At 43.5% G+C, this 19,281-nt stretch overlaps 1 protein-coding gene across 1 annotated transcript; it reads left to right on the top strand.

Annotated features, from left to right (window-relative positions):
- Positions 1-181: 181 nt before the first annotated feature.
- On the top strand, positions 182-18,842 carry PASK (PAS domain containing serine/threonine kinase). The gene is made up of 17 exons (XM_071751644.1): positions 182-440; positions 1,516-1,751; positions 2,399-2,569; positions 3,808-3,948; positions 4,494-4,628; positions 5,267-5,560; positions 5,905-6,004; positions 6,521-6,695; positions 7,763-8,649; positions 9,164-9,345; positions 11,210-11,377; positions 12,194-12,319; positions 13,027-13,161; positions 15,716-15,915; positions 17,247-17,380; positions 18,354-18,507; positions 18,720-18,842. The coding sequence occupies exons 1-17, from the start codon at positions 269-271 to the stop codon at positions 18,742-18,744; spliced, it is 3,435 nt and encodes a 1,144-aa protein (XP_071607745.1). The 5' UTR covers positions 182-268; the 3' UTR covers positions 18,745-18,842.
- Positions 18,843-19,281: the final 439 nt, after the last annotated feature.

The raw sequence follows: 19,281 nt of genomic DNA, 5'->3' as shown, positions 1-19,281 counted from the left end.
GGAGACAGTGCCGGCTGGGTGCTTGGTAGCCTCTAAAGAGTTAGGGTGAAAGTGTCCCGCTCAGCCACGGGTACCCTGTACCCCCAGGGCAGGATAACAGGGAGTCAGCCCCTATTAACAGGGCACCCCCCGAGCTCGGGGCTGTGCCCGGGTTAGGAGCAGCCTTACCCACCGGCATCCTCAGCCCTGCTGTCTGAGTGAGGGAATCTCTCGTGTTTGTGTTTCAGGGGAGGCTCCCTGGGGGTGGTGTGGCAAGCAGGGTGTCAGCATGGCAGCCGAGGCTCCCAGCCCCTCTGCCAGGGGCCTTCTGCCTGCATCAGCAGGAGCAATCCTCACGCACGGGGACGACTCTGATAAGTTAAGTAGATCCTACCCCTGGGCCAGCAAAAGGAGGAAAAGTCATCTCTCAGACCTCTGCCGGCTTAGAGCATCTCTGCCAGGTGGGCACTGTGTTTTGAAATTGAGCTCGGGTGGTGTGAGTAAAGGTGATGTGTTTCAGGCAGTTTCAGATCTCCATCCTCCCTCCTCCCAAACTTACAGGTGATAGCAATAAGTAGCTGCCTGAAAGCACTGGTTCAGTAAGCTCCTGAGGCAGATTTCTGCAGGCTGTGAGAGTTTACAGGGGATGAGTTGCTGGTTAGGTGCTCTGCCCTTGTATTTGTGCCAGGGTGACCTTTACTGTCTGCCATTGGACCACCCTGCCACCTTGCATTATTATCTAAAACAGTAAAATTTTCCAGATGGGGAGAAAGATGTTGTTTTACTGGATTCTGGTTCAGGTGAAGAACTTTGCAATTTACAGTGCATCCAGATACACATCTCCATGTTTTATCATGGTGAGGATATTGATAACTGCATGCAGTACAGAGGTGTCCTTGTGCTGACTTGTTCATAATGCTGATTTGATTACTGCTAAGGCTTCAAAGGCTGTGTTGGGAGTGGAGCAGTGGCATTTGGCTGCTGATGCCACTTCCCAGGGTAATGCTTTTTACAGTCAGAACTTAAAAATGTTGGTAGGACCACTTGGCATTGTGTAACATGAAGCATTGGTGTGGGCACAAGTATTTCAGTGTCACGTCTTGTGAACAGTTCATGAAGTGGCTTCTGACTAATGCAGTGTTTTATAATGGCTTGAACACTTACTGTAATTATGCTTAATAACTGTTTCAATTTTAACTTCAGAGGTTTCAAAACCTTTTAAACTTTGTTAAGTGAAAAATAAAAGTTGACTACTCTGGTTGAATCTTAGGGATGTTGGCAATTCTTTGAGCCTACAGACTGATTTTAAGTGTACCAGTGCTATGGTTCAAAATGATATGACTACTAATATTATTTCTGCTTTCTTTAGTCCTATTGATTTTATTTTCTTGGAATTTCTTTTAAATCTAGAATCTTATATTTGGGGATTCCTTGACAGTTGCTTCAGCTGGCAACTCATTTTTTTTTGGATCCATTCCTCTAGTAGTCCTGTGGCAGGCTGTTACAGCTACTTAGCTGATCTTTATCTTCTCACAGGGGAGAAATGGAGCTCCTACTGTTTGTCTTCACTGGCAGCTCATAATATTTGCACCAGCAAAATTGGTAACTTGTGGGCTCAGTGGGATTCTGCCTCTCTCTCCACTTCTATCAGACGTTCAGCTCCTTGCTCCTATTTCCATCACCTCACTCTGGAGGGATCCAGCCAGTGTCTCCCAGCTGCTGCACGCAATCCAAACAAAGCCATCTTCACAGTGGATGCCAAAACAACAGAGGTATTTGCAGCAGAAACTGCTAAACCACAGAGGCTGTGTCTGGTATAAGTCCCCTGGCATGAGGTGGGCATTGAGAGGGACAAAATGTCTCTGTTTGTGTCCTGAGAGTCAAAATGGAACTTTAAAGAGCTGTGCCCTTTTTAGCTTGAAATGGCAGTTTTGGTTTGCTCATCTCAAAGGGATTTAATCCTGAGCTGGTCTGCAACACAGGCTTAAGAATGTCAGTGACTGCTGAGATCACTGCATGCCTTCAGGTGTGGGTAAAATCTTGTGGTCTGCACAGGCTTTGCTTATTAGAGCAACTTTGTGGTTTTACCTCTGTGGGTGTAATTAATTAAATGACCACACCTGAGGCTGGAGTGGGCAGGCAATGGAAAGACAGCAGGAAACCTAAAAGGAAAGCAGTGTAAGCAGTGGCTCAAATGCTCTTAACCAAAAAGACTCATGAGCAAAGATCTTCTAGAAAAAGAAGCTCTAGTAAACTCCTTTTAAGTGTTTCAGAATTCAAAATACTTGATTTTCCCCAAGAGGAAGGGATATTACAAGACATTAAAGATATAACTTGATGAGGTGATGATCTACTAAAAAAACTTTCAGCTTTTATTCTTTGTTTTGGTCTTTTGGGGTTTTTTTCCCTGCTTTTCTAGATCCTAGTGGCTAATGATAAAGCCTGCAAGCTGCTTAGGTGCAGGAGTCAGGAACTCATTGGTCAAAAGCTCTCCCTCTTGATATCCAAATCCAGTCAGGAGGTATGGGAAGCTGTGGGTGAGGAGAAAATAGAAGCTGATGAACACTCATTGCTGGCTTCAGGAACTGTGGTATGTGAAAAGTTTCAGCAAATATTCCCTACCATATACAGTGGTTTTGTATGCTTTTGTCTGGTGTTTTGGGTTTTTTTTACATTTTTAGTATAATTTCCTGGTATATTTAACTTTTTGGTTATTTGGCAATCATGTCATTTGTAGGACTGGTCTGTTTAGGTGTTTGCAACTGTGGGAATTCAAAGAGATGGTTTGGGAGGCACCTGTGAGAGCCCTGCAGCTGCCAACCAAATCCAAAATTAAAGGACATTACTTAAAATAACCAAAAAACAAAACCAAAACCAAGAGTATAATTGCTTAGCATGGAAAAACCTTCTAGGGAAAGTTCCCAATTTTCTGGCCTTTGAAAATATTTTTTAAATTATCTTAAATTGCATTGTGCATATTATAAAGTTTTAAATGACTTGAGGTGTCTGTGCCAAACCACCCCAGCTGGTGCAAAAGAGTAGAACTGAAATTTTTGCCTACAGTGGGATTGTTCATAAGAAAACTGCATAAGAAAGGTCTCAGTTGCTTGGGGTTTTTTTTTCTTCTTGCTGCTGTCTCCTGAAAACACTTGGAAAATGAGCTTCTGTTCTTCCTGGTGTGCTATTTTTGTGCTGAAACTGTTGTCATCTCAGAGCTGAATCCTCAGTTGGATATGGGGAAAAATATACTGAAGTTTGAATCCACTGAGGTGAATTAACACTGAGTGTCTGATAAAGGCACTATTGGCAATCCACAGCCATTCCAAGTATTTTGTGGGAAACACAGTGTAATGGATAAAGCCATTCTGTCAAGATGACATAAAAATTATAGAAGGCCTGATCTGAATGCTGCAGGATAATCAGTACCATTTGAGAAGGAGCTCCTCCCATGAGAAATGAATATTTTTGCAGCTGAAAGTAACAACTATGTTGCTAATGTGGAGTGTTCATTAGCATTGTGGGACATCTCTTAAATAAGGCACCTCTGAAAGGCACTAATCTTGAATGCAAGGTGATGGTTTGTGTGTGATCAGAGAATTATTTGCAAACCTTTTTGTCTCTGTATTGAAACTCTGCTTCTTCCAATTAAAACCAAACAAAAAAAAAAAACAAAAAAACCCTATCAGAACTAGTAAGCAGTCAAGATAAAATGCTTTTCTACAAAGATGGGGAGATACCTTTGCTCAATATCTTCCTCCTGTTTGGAATTCTTTGGGAGTAACCACATTCTTAGTAACTTATGAATCCATCTCTGGCTCCTGTGGGAAGGTGGATGTTGTAGGCCCTCTGAAAGAGAAGATCCCTGTCTTGGTCTGGCTGAGGCAAATAAGAAGCAAGGACAACCACTGTTGTGTGGTGGTGCTGGAACCAGTGGAGAGACTTTCAGCATCTGTTTCCTTCACAGCTGAGGTGAGTTTTTTTCCTTATGATCAGTCGAGACAGCAGCTTGTGAGAGTTTGTGGCAATGAGAGGTGTCTGAAAGCCAGTGGGCACCTGACTGTTTGTGAGCTTGCAGTGTGGTCACAGAGCTGCCCAAAACTGGGGCTGCATGTGCAGGACCTGTGCAAGCATCTCCCCCCCTGGCTCACCTTTACCTATTCCAAAGTCTTATTAACATGCACTGACTGTTCCCTGGGGGCACCTCAGACTCAGTGATGGTTTGGCAGGGATGCCTGTGTGTAAAGATCATCTTGCTGGGGAAAAATTCTGTGAGGAGCACTGGACTCTCCTGCTTCTCCCCTATGGCAAAGGACAGGATCTCTGCACAACAATGGCAGGGAAGTATTGCATTGTGCTGTGTCTGCCTTAAGGGAGGTGTTTGTATCCACAAAGGGACTGCAGAATGAAACTTACTGCCATTTGCTTAAATATTTGCAGAAACTCCTTCTAAAGGATTGAGTGGACTGTGGTTAAAATGCTAAAATTAAAATAGTCCTGTACATTTTCTTCCCAAGGGAGAGATTACATCATGTGACCTCCTTTTTGCCCATCTCCATGACTACCCAGCACTGGAAGAGGTAGTTGGGCTCCACATAAAGGACCTGATTCCTTCTGTGAAGATCCCTACCCCAGGCAAAAAAATCCCAGAGGTATTGTATAAGCATCAAACACATTCTTCCTTGTCCTTCCCATCTGGATCACAGCAGTGGACTCTTCCCCCTGCCTTTATGTAACAGCAGAAAATCTTTTCAGAGAGCAGCTAAGTCCCCTGAAAATGGGTATGCTGCTTATTTGCAGAGCTGCTGTCTTAATATTTCCTAAGAAGGACTGAGACAAAGCCCCAGCCTCTTGCTGTGGAGTCTGTCCTGGTGAGACACTTTCCTTCAGCCCTGGCTTTTTAACAACCCGTGCTGTCTCTCAGTTCCTTAACATTCCTTTCAGTTCTTTAGCCCCTTTCAGTCAGGTCTGCCTGAGGAGTGAGAGACTAAAGAATACTTGGATCCTTTAAATGCCATGAAAACAGGCAGCTAGATAGTTGAAAGAGGCCTTTTTTTATCCCTAATTTTCTTCTTTTTTTCTTTCCCAGTCTCCCTCATCAGGATATTCACACGGGAGTCCAGCACTGAATTCCCCATCCTTAGAAAACCAGACTTGAGGCATTTTGACACACAGAGGATTGGTTCATTTTTCCTTTCCTGCTCCTTCCTCCTGAGGATGTGACCGTGTAGTTTTGTATGAATACTGAAACATTTGCTTAGAGGTTTTCTGTTTGTTTTCTTTAATTTAGAATCTCAGGATCCAGCAAGCCATAGGCCAATCCAGAGAGGGTAACATGTTTCCTCTCAGTTTGAAGCTGCAAGGAAGCCTTCTGGAGGAGAAACAAGCAGCAGTGCTGCAAGATGGTGTTCCACAGACAGAAAAAGGTGGCTCCTTCACAGGCTACCATTACTCTGCTACAGTTGTGGTTTTCTGCACCATCAGTGGTCTTATTACTGTCCAATCAGATGGAACCATCTGTGGTATCAAGGATAGTTTTGCTCTGATGCTCTTTGGCTACGAAAAGAAAGAACTGTTGGGAAAGGTAAGACAGGGACTGAAATCCCTCCCAAAAGACTGCTGTGTTTGGCAGTGTATCTCTTGCAGTTCTGAAGTAATCTTCTACACTAATTTCTGTCTGTCATGAAACCTCTGTGCTCAGTGCATGGGTTGTAGGATGATATGCTAATTCCCTAATTGCTAAGTCGTGCAGTGCTGAGGACCTGGGGTGGATTTCAAGAAGCACAAAGCAACTGCACACTTGTATGTTCTCCATCAGTCATGTGGGTCACTTGTGCCTGGCTACCCAGGCAAGTCAGGGTGGTTGCCATTTGCCCCACGACCTGCAAGAGTCAGCTTGGCTTTATGAGGTTTCCTTCTGTCTTTTAGAACATCACATTCCTGATCCCTGGTTTCTATAACATCATGGACAGAAGCAGGGACTGTTCTTTGTCCTTGCCTCCTCTTGATGACTCCCCAGGGACAGAGGGTGAGTGCATCTTTGAAGATGTTACTGCCTGTCATACAGCTGGCTCTGGCTGCTGGAAAAAAGGTAAAATAAATAGAGACCAGAGCTGGATTTGCCTATGAGCATGAGAACATGTTTTGTGAAAGCACTGTACCTCCATGTGGCTTTTAAATTGGACCCCCACTATAAGGGGTTTGTTCACCTCAGGTTGTGTTTCTCTCTAAGAGGATGAAACTGAATCTCCAAGTTGGAAATTGCCCTGTTTAGAGAGAATACTTTGTACTTAACAAGTACTTCCCTTTCCCTCCCTCCCCTCTTAAGATCAGCAGCCCTGAAACATTCAGATTCCTGCATGTGATGACTTCTCAGGCCCAAGTAGTGTGGGGTGCTAATATTTGGAATATTTTCCTTAAGTCTTTTATACTTAATTCCTTAGAAAATGAGACAGTTCCAATTCTGTTTTTAATCACTGTCATTTCTGAAGCCTAAACATGAAAGGTTAATTTGGTGTGGTTTTGTTTCTTGCTTGGTGTACAGACAGCAGCTTCTTGGCTGCATCTTTACCAAGCCTTCTGTCAAAAGATGAAGAACAGAAATGGGAAAGAAGACACAAAGATGACAAATTGATACATGATGAGACTAAACAAGAGAATGGGACCAGTTTCTTTTCTACACCCTTACCTCTTGAAGTGGTATCCACAGCTCCTAACAGGTAGACATTTTGTGGACTGCATACTCACTTTGAAAAATGAAGAACCATGGTGGCAATTGCCAACAAAAACTTTTTTCACCTCTGTGATGTCTGTGGAAATGTATAACAAGAGTCTTAATGCACTTTGCACTCTTTAGAATCTGAGCCCTATTTGCAAGGCAGCAAGTCTTGTCAAGTAAGTGTGTAAGTGCTCTGCTGTGTTTTCATTAATACAAAATATTTTACAAACATTTCTGATGTGGGCTTTGGTGAATTGTGGTTAAATTGATCAGTGATTGATCTTTTTAAAGGATCTTCTTCTGTTCTCAGGACTGGAAGTGCTCTTCCATGGGTATTGGCTTTTGGTTGTGGTAAATGATCCACGATGTACAGGTAGACATTAAGCTAGAGAGGGAAATATTCCACAGGGAAAGAGTTCCATTTGAGTGTACCTGCCCTTCTGTGGTCAGGGTGGAGTTTGTGAGGATTTTGAATGCCTGTGTCCTCATCTTGCTGCATTTTCCTTTTAAGTTTAAAAATAAAAGTTAGTGCAGGTGTTAAAAAGTGACCACAGTAACAGAAATACCAGTAGTATACAGTATGGTGTTTTTTTTTAATTTTTTTCTCATCATGATACCACGAATAACTTTGAACCCTTGGAGTGAAGGCAGCATTGCTCCCAAGGGGCTGCAGCCCACTGAGGGAGCCTTACCCTGAGACCTGGCTTGACAGAATCAGAGCAGTGGAACACTGAAGAGCTTTGGAAACTGCAGGATTGAATAACTCTCAAATGATGATTTCTGCAAAGCTCTCTCCCATGTAATCTAATTCAGAACAGTCTGAGGTCAGAACAGGAAGATTCCAGTAAGAAGTAGTGATGGTGCAGTACCTGGTGCATCTGGGACTCAAAATGCCATTGTGACTGGGATGTTTTCTAACCAGTTCCAAGTTCATCATTGATTCCTCAAGGAATCAAATTGTCAGCATGTCTGGAGGGTGCTGTATGAAATGCTGAGGCATCACCAGCCCACTGATGCCTGGGGACAAGCTTCTCCAGTAAATGTCTCCTGGTTGCCTGTTTGTTCTAGGCTAGAAGACCATCTAGATCCCACATCCCATGGCCCCATTCAGCCACCTTCTGATTTTACTTGTAACTCACCTGGAACACCAACAATAGATGAGCCACGTTCAGGGAGAGCACCTGATTCCAGACAAGACTTTCAAAGCCACACAGTTACAGGGCAGTTGCCAAAATCAAACCTGAGGTGTGACACAAAACATTCCAACCTTGAGAACGTTGTCATTGAAAACTGCCTGCTAAATGATGCTTCATCCTTTCCAGCAAATGGAAGAAATGCTCTCCATGAGGCTTGCTCAGGGAATAAAATGGCCTGCAGTGCTTCTGCACCAGGAGTTGCCACAACCTCTGAGGATGTTAAGGAGTTGGACACTGAGCTGGACTGTATTTGCTCTGGTCTCGAGGTACTGGATCTGAAGATTGGTGTCAAGAGGAGCTCAAACAGTTGTTCATGTATTACTGCAGCTGATATAGGAAAACTCTCCTCTAGCACAGGGGAATCTGCTGTAGACAGTATGCTACCTCAGAAAAACAGTGCCTGTTCAGCTGGGCAAGGAAAGCAGCCATTGAATGGTGTTGCCATAGAAGATGGTTCTGGGTGGCTGGGTTCCCAAAGGCATTTAGAAAACTCAAAAGAATCCTCCAAAGAATTTCTTGAGAGGCCTGAGACTCTTGCTGAGACTGTGAGGGACAACATCAACAGAAACTCACTGAAAAGCAAAGGAAGTCTTCAAGAAGACTGTCAGTTGCCTGGGCAGCAAGCTATGGAGATAAAAGTAACATCAACCCCTCTTAAGCAAAAAGGAAAACTGGATCCAGCAGGATCTCCTTCAGCCTTGGAGATTCTGGAAGGCAACTACACTGGGAATTGCTGCCACAGAGATGGTTCACAATTAAGTAAGTTAAGCCTCTTTATTCACTTCCCAAGACAAGGTGGCTCTTTTTCACCCACATTTTTGCAGAAGACAGGCAGAGGGTGGCCAGGCACTGGAACAGGCTGCCCAGGGAGGTTGTGGAGTCTCCTCTGGATATATTCAAAACCTCCTTGGATGCAGTCCTGTGTAAGGTGCTCTAGTTGATCCTGCTTTAGTGGGAGAGCTGGACTGCATCATCTCTAGAGGTCCCTTCCAGCTCTTACAGTTCTGTGATTCTGTGAAATTAATAATCACCACTGGACACTGACAAAAATATCTGATTAGGGGGTGATAAATATGGAGATAGCCACCAAGTATCTCTCTGCAATAGCTCTGCTTCTGTCATTCTGGTAATTGCTTACTGAGCAGGTGCTCCCCACACAAAAAAAAAAATGGAAGAATTCACCTTGTTAAGAGCTCAGAACAGTGTCCTACGTTGTCCTAGGTCTCATGCAACACTGAAGTTGCATTCTACCATTTCTCATTCATTTCTACAGGTATACTCTTTGAAGTGAAACGTATAGAACTGGAAGACCCTGCCATACTTTTCTGTGTCTGGGTGGTGAAAGACCTCCTGCAGTGCCAGAAAGAAACTGGAGCAAACACTCAGCTTTCACTCTCCAGTCTTGCAAACTCTGCCCACTCTGATGCAGATATTTCTACACACAGTCTTGGAGAAGTAAGAAATCCTGCCATTGTAGAAATATTGAGCATTTCTCTCCTTGTTTCACTGTTAAGCTGAAGCTAAAGTAGCAGATTTTTTCAAATTAAAATGAGGTCACAATGTAGTGGGTGGGTATTGCTGTTTCTTTGTTTCCCTGTTCTTATGTCCAAAAAATGTTTCAAATTGCTATTTTGTAATAGTTCATGTAGTGTGTTTGGCTCTGTGTAGCTACCTTCCCAGTCTGAACAATGAAAGCACTTAGTTCTAAATTGTTCTCAGACTGGTTTAAGTGCATCTACAACAGATTTCCACCAGTGTGATGAGATTTATTTTTACATCAGTGTGATCACACTGCCACCCGTGACAGAAAGATGATTTAAAAAGGGAATACCAGGCTGGAAACATTCATTGTCTGACTTGTGGCAACAAAAGAAAACTGCAGTCTTTAGGTGCCTCCCAAGATCATGCATATGGAGTGATGTACAGAACACTTAACACTGGGTAGGTGAGCAGCAGGTACATGTCAATGCCATAAAATCCAAATTTAGTAGTAAAATCCAAATTTATTTAGTAGTGAGTTGTAAAACCAACAGTACTTTGACTAAAGCTGTAGATAAAAATATCTTTCAGCTGAAACAGGCAATGGTGAGCTTCTAGATTCCTTGAGTACATGGATGAACCTCCTAAATCTTTACATAGCTGGATTTTATAATAACCTTAACAGAGAAGTTCATACATATTTAGACATCCCATATGTAACATGTATAGTGGTGACAGTTCCAAACTACAGGAGACTCTAAGGAGCTGCTGTTTATTAAAACCTGCTATGGACTAGATGTGTAGTTTCCATCCCCTGCCTCACCTTTACTCAGTGAGCTGGGGAAGAAAGATATTTGAGTGAAAAGCTTGGGTTTTGGCAAAACTTGTTATTTGGAATATTTTTTTATGAGACCTTTGGGGGATGATGAATAAGATGGCTCTCGTTTCCCTCTAGAAAACCATCTTCCAGGTACATGCACGTGTATGTCAAAACACTAGTTCTGATCATTTATTGGACAACTCCAAATTTCACTCCTCAAAAAAAGGGGCCCCCATGAGATTTCTCCTGTTTCACTCTGTATCATAAAGACATTCTGTAAGCTGCATTTTAGTTGCTGTCTGTAGTGGAGAAAGCTGCTGACAGCTGAGACAAACAGCCCCAAGCCCTGTCCTCAGAGCAAGAAGAACTGCTCTTGTGTTCCATCTCTTGGGCAGTGAGGTGGCCTTGGAAGGCAAGCACACTGTTTCCTTACTCTGGATTTTACTGGGGTGTTAAAATTTAAGAAGTTATATGCCTTGAACTTGAACAACTTCCTTGTCTCTGCTAAGCAACCAGTCTACAGAACTAAGATGCTATCTCACCAGAAAGTGTGGCAAAGACTGGGAGTTTAATATCTTTTATATACTAACTCTTACCCAGGCAAATAGACATCACTGAATTTATAGACAGGGCTTAAAGCAGCACCTTTATAGTTCTGTCCATCTAGAATACACCTGGGAAAATTATAACAGGGAACAGAACACACTTTTAATTTGGTGATAGATGACAGTGAGCTCATTTTCCTACTTGCAGAGAGAATTTTTGTGTCAGCATCTGAGGGACACATTAGCTTCTGTTTACCTTTCTCTGAATTAAGCAGTAATTGTGGCTGCTGAGATGAGTGTTAACTTGTCTGGTATCAAAACCAAAGGTCACTCCTCTTAGCTATTCTTGCAGATGTGTATTTTCTTTCCAGTATTTACTTCATTTTCTAAACACGATTCTATGGCTTTTTTTTTTTTTTTTTTGTCTGTTTGTTTGTTTTATCTTGTTTTGGTTTTGTTTTTCATCTTGACACAGGCCACCAGATCAACTTCACTTTTTGAGAATTCCAGAAGAGCTGAAGAGCTTGAAGGACTGAGGGCATGTGAGGGAGAATATTCAAACAATTATAACACACTCAGTCTTATTGGCAAAGGATCTTTTGGCTTTGTCTGGACTGCCAGGGGCAAGAAAGATCACCAAGAGGTTAAATATTTCTTTTAGATCTCATTGCAACAATTATTTAGGATGCAAGTGGAAAGTTTAGAGCGTGTGTATTCTGTCAAGACTACACTATTAAAAGCTGCACTTTGATGGTGCTGGGTTTTCCTTTTGGATAGAAATCTGAAACCACTAACTTCATGGAAACAGGACAGCAGGTTTTCCACTGATGCAGCAGTTGAATCTTGATGAAGACAACAGTCACAGAGTGACCATGTAGTTGATTTAACTTGTTGAAAAAAAATATACATTAAGCTTAACTGGTCTAGTGGAAGGAATTCCTGCCCATGATGTGGGGATTGGAACTAGGTGGCCTTTTAAGGTCCCTTCCAACCTAAACCATTCTATGATTCTAATGACAGGTTTTAGTTTTCCATTACTAAAAAGAATGGCAAACACCAAAGTCTCTATCTTGCTACAGCTCCACAATATGGAGTAGACACAGATGTGGGACCTTTGGTTTTTTTTATCATAGAGTGTCAAGCTCTGGTGTTTCTCTGCATGGCTGTTGAGTGCTCATTTCTTTCCACTGTACCCCTGTGCCAGAAGTCACACTGCTGTGACTGGGTTGATAAAGGAGCTGGCCTACCAAAGCCTTTTCAATTCAGAGCATCAATAAAAAGAAAATAAATGTCATTTTGCTTCCAGGACTAAGCAAGTTCATGTCAGTTTAAAGATACTGTAAGAAATGCACACTGTGTTATCTCTCTCCTTCTCACTAACATTTTTCCTGGAAATTAACTTAACAAACACTTAAAGCCATGTTTCAGCAGGCAGTGCTGAATGCTGTTGTCTGTGTAGGCTGTCACAAAGTTCATCTGGAAGGAGAAGGTGCTTGAAGACTGCTGGGTAGATGATCCTGATCTGGGGAGAGTTACTCAAGAAATTGCAATCCTTTTGAAGCTGCAGCACCCCAATATCATTAAGGTACAGGCAACTCAAAGTGGATGAATGCAGTTTGAGCTGCAACATGATGGTTCCTTTAAATAATTGGTGCCTCATCTTACTCTTCAAGAGTGAGGGAGTATCCTGTATTCAATCTGCTTTTTAAAGATAGAACAGAACTTACCTGTCCTGTTTTGTTTTGGAGGATATTGCTGGTTTTAACACTTTTACCCCAAGCAATTGATGTAAACAAGTATCTGGAGGTATGACAGAAAAAAAGTCTGTTATTCAAGGTGTTATGATGCATATCTTGGAAGTGCAATGTCACATCTGAACATGTGATTATTTACTGAATTGGTCAGTAAACAATTGGGATGTGTATCTTGATTATTCTTCTTTGTTTTTATTCTTCTTTGTTTTGACATCAGTGGGGTTGGGTTGGGATTTTTTTTTTCCCCAGAAAGGGGAAAACCTCTTGGTTTTTTTCTGCTCCCAGTTTAATTATGCTCTCATTTCAAGAAACATGTGTGCTCAGTCAAAGATCAGAAAGACTTCAAAGATTAGAATATATATTGATTAAATCTCCAATAGGAGAGAACAGTGTTGGTTTGGTGGGTTTTTTTTGTTGGTTTCTTTTTTTGGGGGGTGTTGTTTTTTGTTGTTGGCTGGGTGGTTTTTTTATTGTTTGTTGGTTTTTTGAAGAAAGTTTGAGGATGAAGCACGTTGTTTCAGAAGTCTGTTATTTCTAGGTGCTGGATGTATTTCAAAATGAGTACTTCTTCCAGCTGGTGATGGAGAAGCATGGACCTGGTCTGGATCTCTTTGCCTTCATTGATAATCAGCCCAACTTGGATGAGCCATTAGCAAGCTATATTTTTAGACAGGTGAGATCTAAAAACAGGCAGTTGCTACACAAGGTAAGATTTGGTTAATGTAAGAACCAGGACCCTCTTTCACCAAAAAGAATTACTGGTTAACCAGCAGGCATGCTGAACCACACAGTCATGCTCACATTCTGCAGAACTTTTCCTCACAGCTTGGACAGGGGCATCTGTGCTGGGTTAGGAACTGGCTGGAGGGCCGGGCCCAGAGAGTGGTGCTGAACGGGGCTGCATCAAAATGGCGGCCGTGGTGTCCCCCAGGGATCAGTGTTGGGCCCGGTTCTGTTTAATATCTTTAGTGAGGATTGAGATGAGGGGATTGAGTCCATCATCAGCAAATCTGCAGATGACACGAAGCTGGGGGGAGTGTGGATCAGCTGGAAGGCAGGAGGGCTCTGCAGAGGGACCTGGACAGACCGGAGAGTTGGGCTGATCCCAACGGGATGAGGTTCAAGAAGGCCAAGTGCCGGGTCCTGCACTTTGGCCACAAGAACCCCATGGGGAGCTCCAGGCTGGGCACAGAGTGGCAGAAAGGGAGCTGGGAGTCTGGATTGCCAGGAAGCTGAAGAGGAGCCAGCAGTGTGCCCAGGTGGCCAAGAAGGCCAATGGCATCCTGGGCTGGCTCAGGAACAGTGTGGCCAGCAGGGCCAGGGAAGGGATTCTGCCCCTGTGCTCAGCCCTGGGGAGGCCACAGCTTGAGTCCTGTGTCCAGTTCTGGGCCCCTCAGCTCAGGAAGGAGCTTGAGGTGCTGGAGCAGGTCCAGAGAAGAGCAAGGAGGCTGGGAAGGGATCCAGCACAAGTCCTGTGAGGAAGGGCTGAGGGAGCTGGGGGTGTTGAGGCTGGAGAAGAGGAGGCTCAGGGGAGACCTCATCACTCTCTACAACTCCCTGAAAGGAGGTTGGAGCCAGGGGGGGTTGGGCTCTTTTCCCAGGCAACTCTCAGCAAGACAAGAGGGCACAAGAGGTCTCAAGTTGTGCCAGGGGAGGTTTAGGTTGGACATGAGAAAGAATTTCTTTCTGGAGAGGGTGATCAGGCATTGGAATGGGCTGCCCAGGGAAGGGGTGGATTCTCCATCCCTGGAGATATTTCAAAAGAGCCTGGATGTGGCACTCAGTGCCATGGGCTGGGAACCACAGGGGGAGTGGAGCAAGGGTTGGACTTGATGATCTCTGAGGTCCCCTCCAACCCAGCCAATTCTAGGATTCTATGAAGGACTGACTTCTAGCTAACTGAAATGCTACCTTCAGAAACCTTTTAAGGTTTACTTAGAAAACCAGTAACAGAGAAACTTTTAGAGGACCTTACTTCCTACAAGGTTTTCCTACAGAGCCATTGCTTCTGGGCTGTGACTGTAGCAGCTCACACCCTCCTCTCACCAGGATGCCCATCATGCAGCAGTCACCTTTCCTCTGTGGGAGGAGGAAAGCCCATGGAAGCTGCCCCAAGCCTCCCTAAAAGCCATGCTTTTACTTGGATGAATGTTTATTTTAATTAGGTTATAGGGGTAAAGGGCTCTCCCTTCTTAAGGAATTTTAAATCAAAACATTATCTTGGAATGTAATATGGCAGAATGCAAAACAACTCGAGGCAGTTTACAGAAGCTTGCCTAAGTGCTGAATTGTTCTTTGTTTATTGAGTTAACCACAGCAGCACTCCCCAGGTAATTCCCCCTCACATGTTTTGGAGTGAATTCCTCACCCCAAGGTATGCAAGAATTACTTTGCAAGTGGTAACACAATCCCCTCTCCTAGAATGCTGGTGGAAAATGGTCTCTGAAGTGATGCACGTTCTCTGTCTGCTGTGCACTGTGCATTCACAAATTGCAGGCTTTGGTCCCTTCAGATTTCTGATAGGTAAGGCCCTTTTCCTAAACCAGCCTTGTGCTTTGCTACTTCAGACCTGTGTGGTTTTTCTCTGCAGAGGGAGCTTTGTTTTAGAAATAGAAACTTTCCTCCCTGAACCATCCACTTTTCCTGTTCAGATGTGTTGTGGTAAGGATCACAGTTGTCTCTAAGGTGGTATAATTGTGATGCTATTCTTAATTGTGGCACCACAGCATGAATCGTGCAGGAAGAGAAATGGAGTTTAGGAGTGACTGTATTATTTATACAAAACATCCCTTTAGATGCTTTGTCATCCTGCAGTATCAGAGGCACACAGTAATATCCTTCTGGGGAATCAAAGCACCCTGTAAATGAAGCTGGGATAAAAATAGAGGAACCTGCAGGATTGTAACACAAGCTCTGATGCTTCTAACAAAAAAAAACAAGCACATTGTGACTATAGCATGTCACCTTCCTGCAGATGTGTGAGAGGAAAGGAAAGGAAGAAAAGGCTTTTTTTAAGTCTCTGTCTCAAGAGCATCATAATACTCACTGCAGCAATGCTGGCAGGCACACCAGCATTGTTCCCAGTCACCAAAATAATGTCAAAACAACCCAAAATGTGGCTGTCTGAACTCTGTGATGTCATGTAGACTATCCAGAAGGACAGCTCTGTGTAGTAACACCTAGTTCTGCTCTGTGTAGTAACACCTAGTTCTTTCCTCCTCTTTCAGCTTGTCTCAGCTGTCGGGTATCTCCACTGCAGGAACATCCTTCACAGAGATATCAAGGATGAAAACATTGTCATAGCTGAAGATTTCACAATTAAATTAGTGGACTTTGGTTCAGCTGCCTACCTGGAACCTGGCAAATTGTTTTATACCTTCTGTGGGACAATTGAATACTGCTCTCCAGAGGTGCTGTCTGGCAAACCGTATGTCACTTGCTGAAAAGTAATTTTTGTGTCTGTGGCACAAAAAAAAAAAAAAGTGTATGTCTGGGGCTGGAATTGAGAAGCCAAGCTGCTTTGCCACTGAAACTCTGCTGGAGTATCCAACCACAGAAAACTGCAGTGAGATTGAAGGCACTGCAGTGACAGAAATGATTTGTAAAGACTTGAATGTGTACAAAGTTGTTCCAGACTAAGTCTGTTGGCAGGCTTGCTTATTCTGGTCAGGTGTTTTCCAGAGCCTTGCAATAATCTCTGTTCTACTGCAGAGCTGAGTTCAAGAATAAGCCTATGGTGGAAGGGTCTGGATGAGTCCTCTTGTGACTTGAATGTGTCCTCTTTCCCCTAATCCTTCATAATATGTACATCATCTTCCTAAACTTCTCTTCATACCTGTGTATGAACACTCTAACTCCTCTCTGCCACAAGCACCTCTCTTAGAGAGAGGATACAAGCAAGAATTCTGCCATTTCTTTGGTACTAACCCCACTCTTATCTCCTCAGTTCCCTTCTAAGTGCTCCTGCCTATGAATTTTCCCAGTTTGATTGGTGTTTATTCCCCCATTGATTTTGTGCCCCTGTGGGCTCAAGGGTTCTTCCCTTGCAGCTTGTCTTGCTGCTATCTTGGGTGTGCTGCCCAAATCTCAGCTGTCCCATACCCACTCCTGGAAGGAAGCCTTTCCAGCACAGGGTGGCAAACATTAATTGTACGTGCAAGTTTGTGACCTTGCTCTCATCTCACAGTTGTTTCTGTGGCTTCTCCAGGCAGCTTCTCTTGATGGAGCTGGGGAAGAAGCTATACAAAGGGAGAGAGGAAATATGCCTGCTGGAAGCTAGATGGAAGCTGAAGCAGCACTGCCCCAGGAAATCAGCCTTTTCTTGTGTGAAGAAACTGTCCCTTTTTCTCTTATTTCCAAAAAAAAAAAAATCTGTTTTGAAAGGGCTGAGAGAGGGCAACCATTTGCTGAAATGTCTAATTTTCCATTTAAATATTTACATGGTAATTTTGGCTTATGGTGGAGGAGGAGGAAGCTTAAGTTCTCTTGTCCCCAGCCTATGCTTGTGGAAGTGTAGGTGCAGAATATTTGTACTCATCAGCTGAAACTGGTTGGCTGTTCTTTGGGGTTTTTTCTTTCATGGGGAAGGAAAACACAGACTTCTCAAAACCATGTGAGAAACTCACTAGAATTCTCACAAACTTTGAATGTTAAGCACTGGGAAGAAGGGTTATAGCTGCCCTTTTTTTTCTTTTTACTTTCTTTAGCACACAATTATGTATCTGCAGTCTGAGTTTAGGCAAGTTTATCTCTGCATAGGTACCATGGCCCTGAGCTGGAGATGTGGTCCCTTGGTGTCACCCTTTATACACTGGTTTTTGGGGAGAATCCCTTCTGTGAGCTGGAGGAGGCCATTGCAGCTGTCCTGAAGCCTCCTCTGCCTGTGTCAAAAGGTGAATTTTTCCTATTTGCTTTTCTAAAGGAGCAGGTCTCTTGGGAAAGTATAAGCAGTATTTATTCTCCAGAAATAAAGGGGAAGAGTGGGAAAATAATTCCAAATGTGCTCTACAGTGATTTTAAAGGCTGTTCATTGCAGCAGGGTTATCTGAAGTATACTTTTTGGGTAAGTCCTGCAGTTCATACCTACAATAAACACAGCTATCATGTGTGTTAATAGTTTTGAACTCCAGGCCTCTCACTTATTATAAAGGCTGAATCTATCAGCTTTCCATGCTTCAGTGAGGTTTATACCTGAGAAAACCAGAACAAATAATGACTCTAGTAGATAGCTTTAAGATCAATAATGGTACTCGTGTAACTCTAATGCAAATTTTATCTCACTTGCACTGTTGCCAGTCCATGCTCTGTTGCTTTTGGGATGGATGATAATGTGTTAATTTATAATTTCTGAATTAATTGACCTCACAGGAAAAGCAAGTTGGCCTTCTTCTCTGTTGGATATATTAAAACAAAAACCAACCAATGTCAGGGTAAAGAAACTCTCATCAACAAGTTCTCTGGGGTCCTTAGGAGCATTAAGGTTATCAGGCTTCAGGGAGTTGCAATTGCCTGATAAATTCTGGAAGCTTTCCCTGAACCCTGGGTACACCTTTAACCACGGATAAGACACTGGATGACAGCAGGGAAAGTCTGGGCTAGGAAACAGGGTTGCCTCTGTGGCATTTGCTTCTATGTCTGTCCTCTTCAGTGTCAGAACAGTGCCCTCAGTTCTGTTTTCACAACCCTGAATTCCTCAATCATTCCCAGAGCTGAGCAGAGCTGGAAGACTGTGGTAGAACACAAGGGATTAATGGGGATGACTTGTAATGAAAAAATCTACATTCTTTGAATATAAACCATATCTTGCATTCTTAGCATGCCCAGAATAAAGTCTGAGCCATTCCTCTTAGTGCTGTCTCTCCCCAGGTCTCCTGGATCTCATGGCTGGGCTTTTGCATCCTGTCCCAGAGCAGCGTATGACCCTAGCAGAGTTACTAGAGGATGGTTGGCTGAAGCAGCCTGTCAACCTGGCTGACTATACCTGGGAAGAGGTATTCATCTCTGCTGAGACAGGTGAGAGGTTGTTCTGAAGGCTTTCTCCTACACCCACCACCCCCCCCAGGGTGTGCCAAGCACACAGGGATCACTTATAGGAGAAGACTGAGCTGTGGTTAGCAAGATAATTCCCATCAGAAAGCCACCTGATGATACTCGGATGTGTTCAGTTTAAAGGTTGTCAGGTCAGCTGCTGGGGCCTGTGGTTCACCCCTCACTGTTTTTCTCCCTAGAAAGCAACAGCTTCAGCAAGTTCTGGTGAGTGCAGGCGTGGAGACAGGCTCCCAGCTCCTCGTGTGGAGAGTGAGCCCTGTTGGGATGCTCCTTAACCCCTGTGAGTCTGCAGACCCACACCTAGGAGCAGCATTGCTGCCCTTTCAGCAGCACAAGGAAGGACACCAGCACTGGCACTCCAGAACCGAAAAGAATTAATTGTAAGTGCTTTTCTCTTGTCGACAAGTAGATAGCTCCTCTCTTGCAGGAGGAGTGGTCAGCACCAAAGGCAGCCTTGATTCCTCTGCAAAAGCTTCTGGCTACTCAGCCTTTGTGCTTGTTCTTATACAGTGTGTATTTTGAGGCTGTGAGGCTAAGATTTATTGTTTAATTTGTTAACATTTCTATTGACCGTTTTTTACTTTTTATATGTAGTTTTACTCTCTCTGAAAAGTGAGTGAATTAAACACTTTCACCTGGGTTGACTGCCCTTCCGTGTGTGTTTGGAGCTGGTACATACAGGAGCCTTAAAAACAGACACAGAATTTGCACGATGTGTAGGATTGGGTGGTTTTTTCCCCCCTCC

The sequence above is a fragment of the Heliangelus exortis genome, chromosome 9 (genome assembly GCF_036169615.1).
Source record: "Heliangelus exortis chromosome 9, bHelExo1.hap1, whole genome shotgun sequence".
Taxonomy (NCBI): Eukaryota; Metazoa; Chordata; class Aves; order Apodiformes; family Trochilidae; genus Heliangelus; species Heliangelus exortis.
This window is presented reverse-complemented; position numbering and strand designations above follow the sequence as displayed.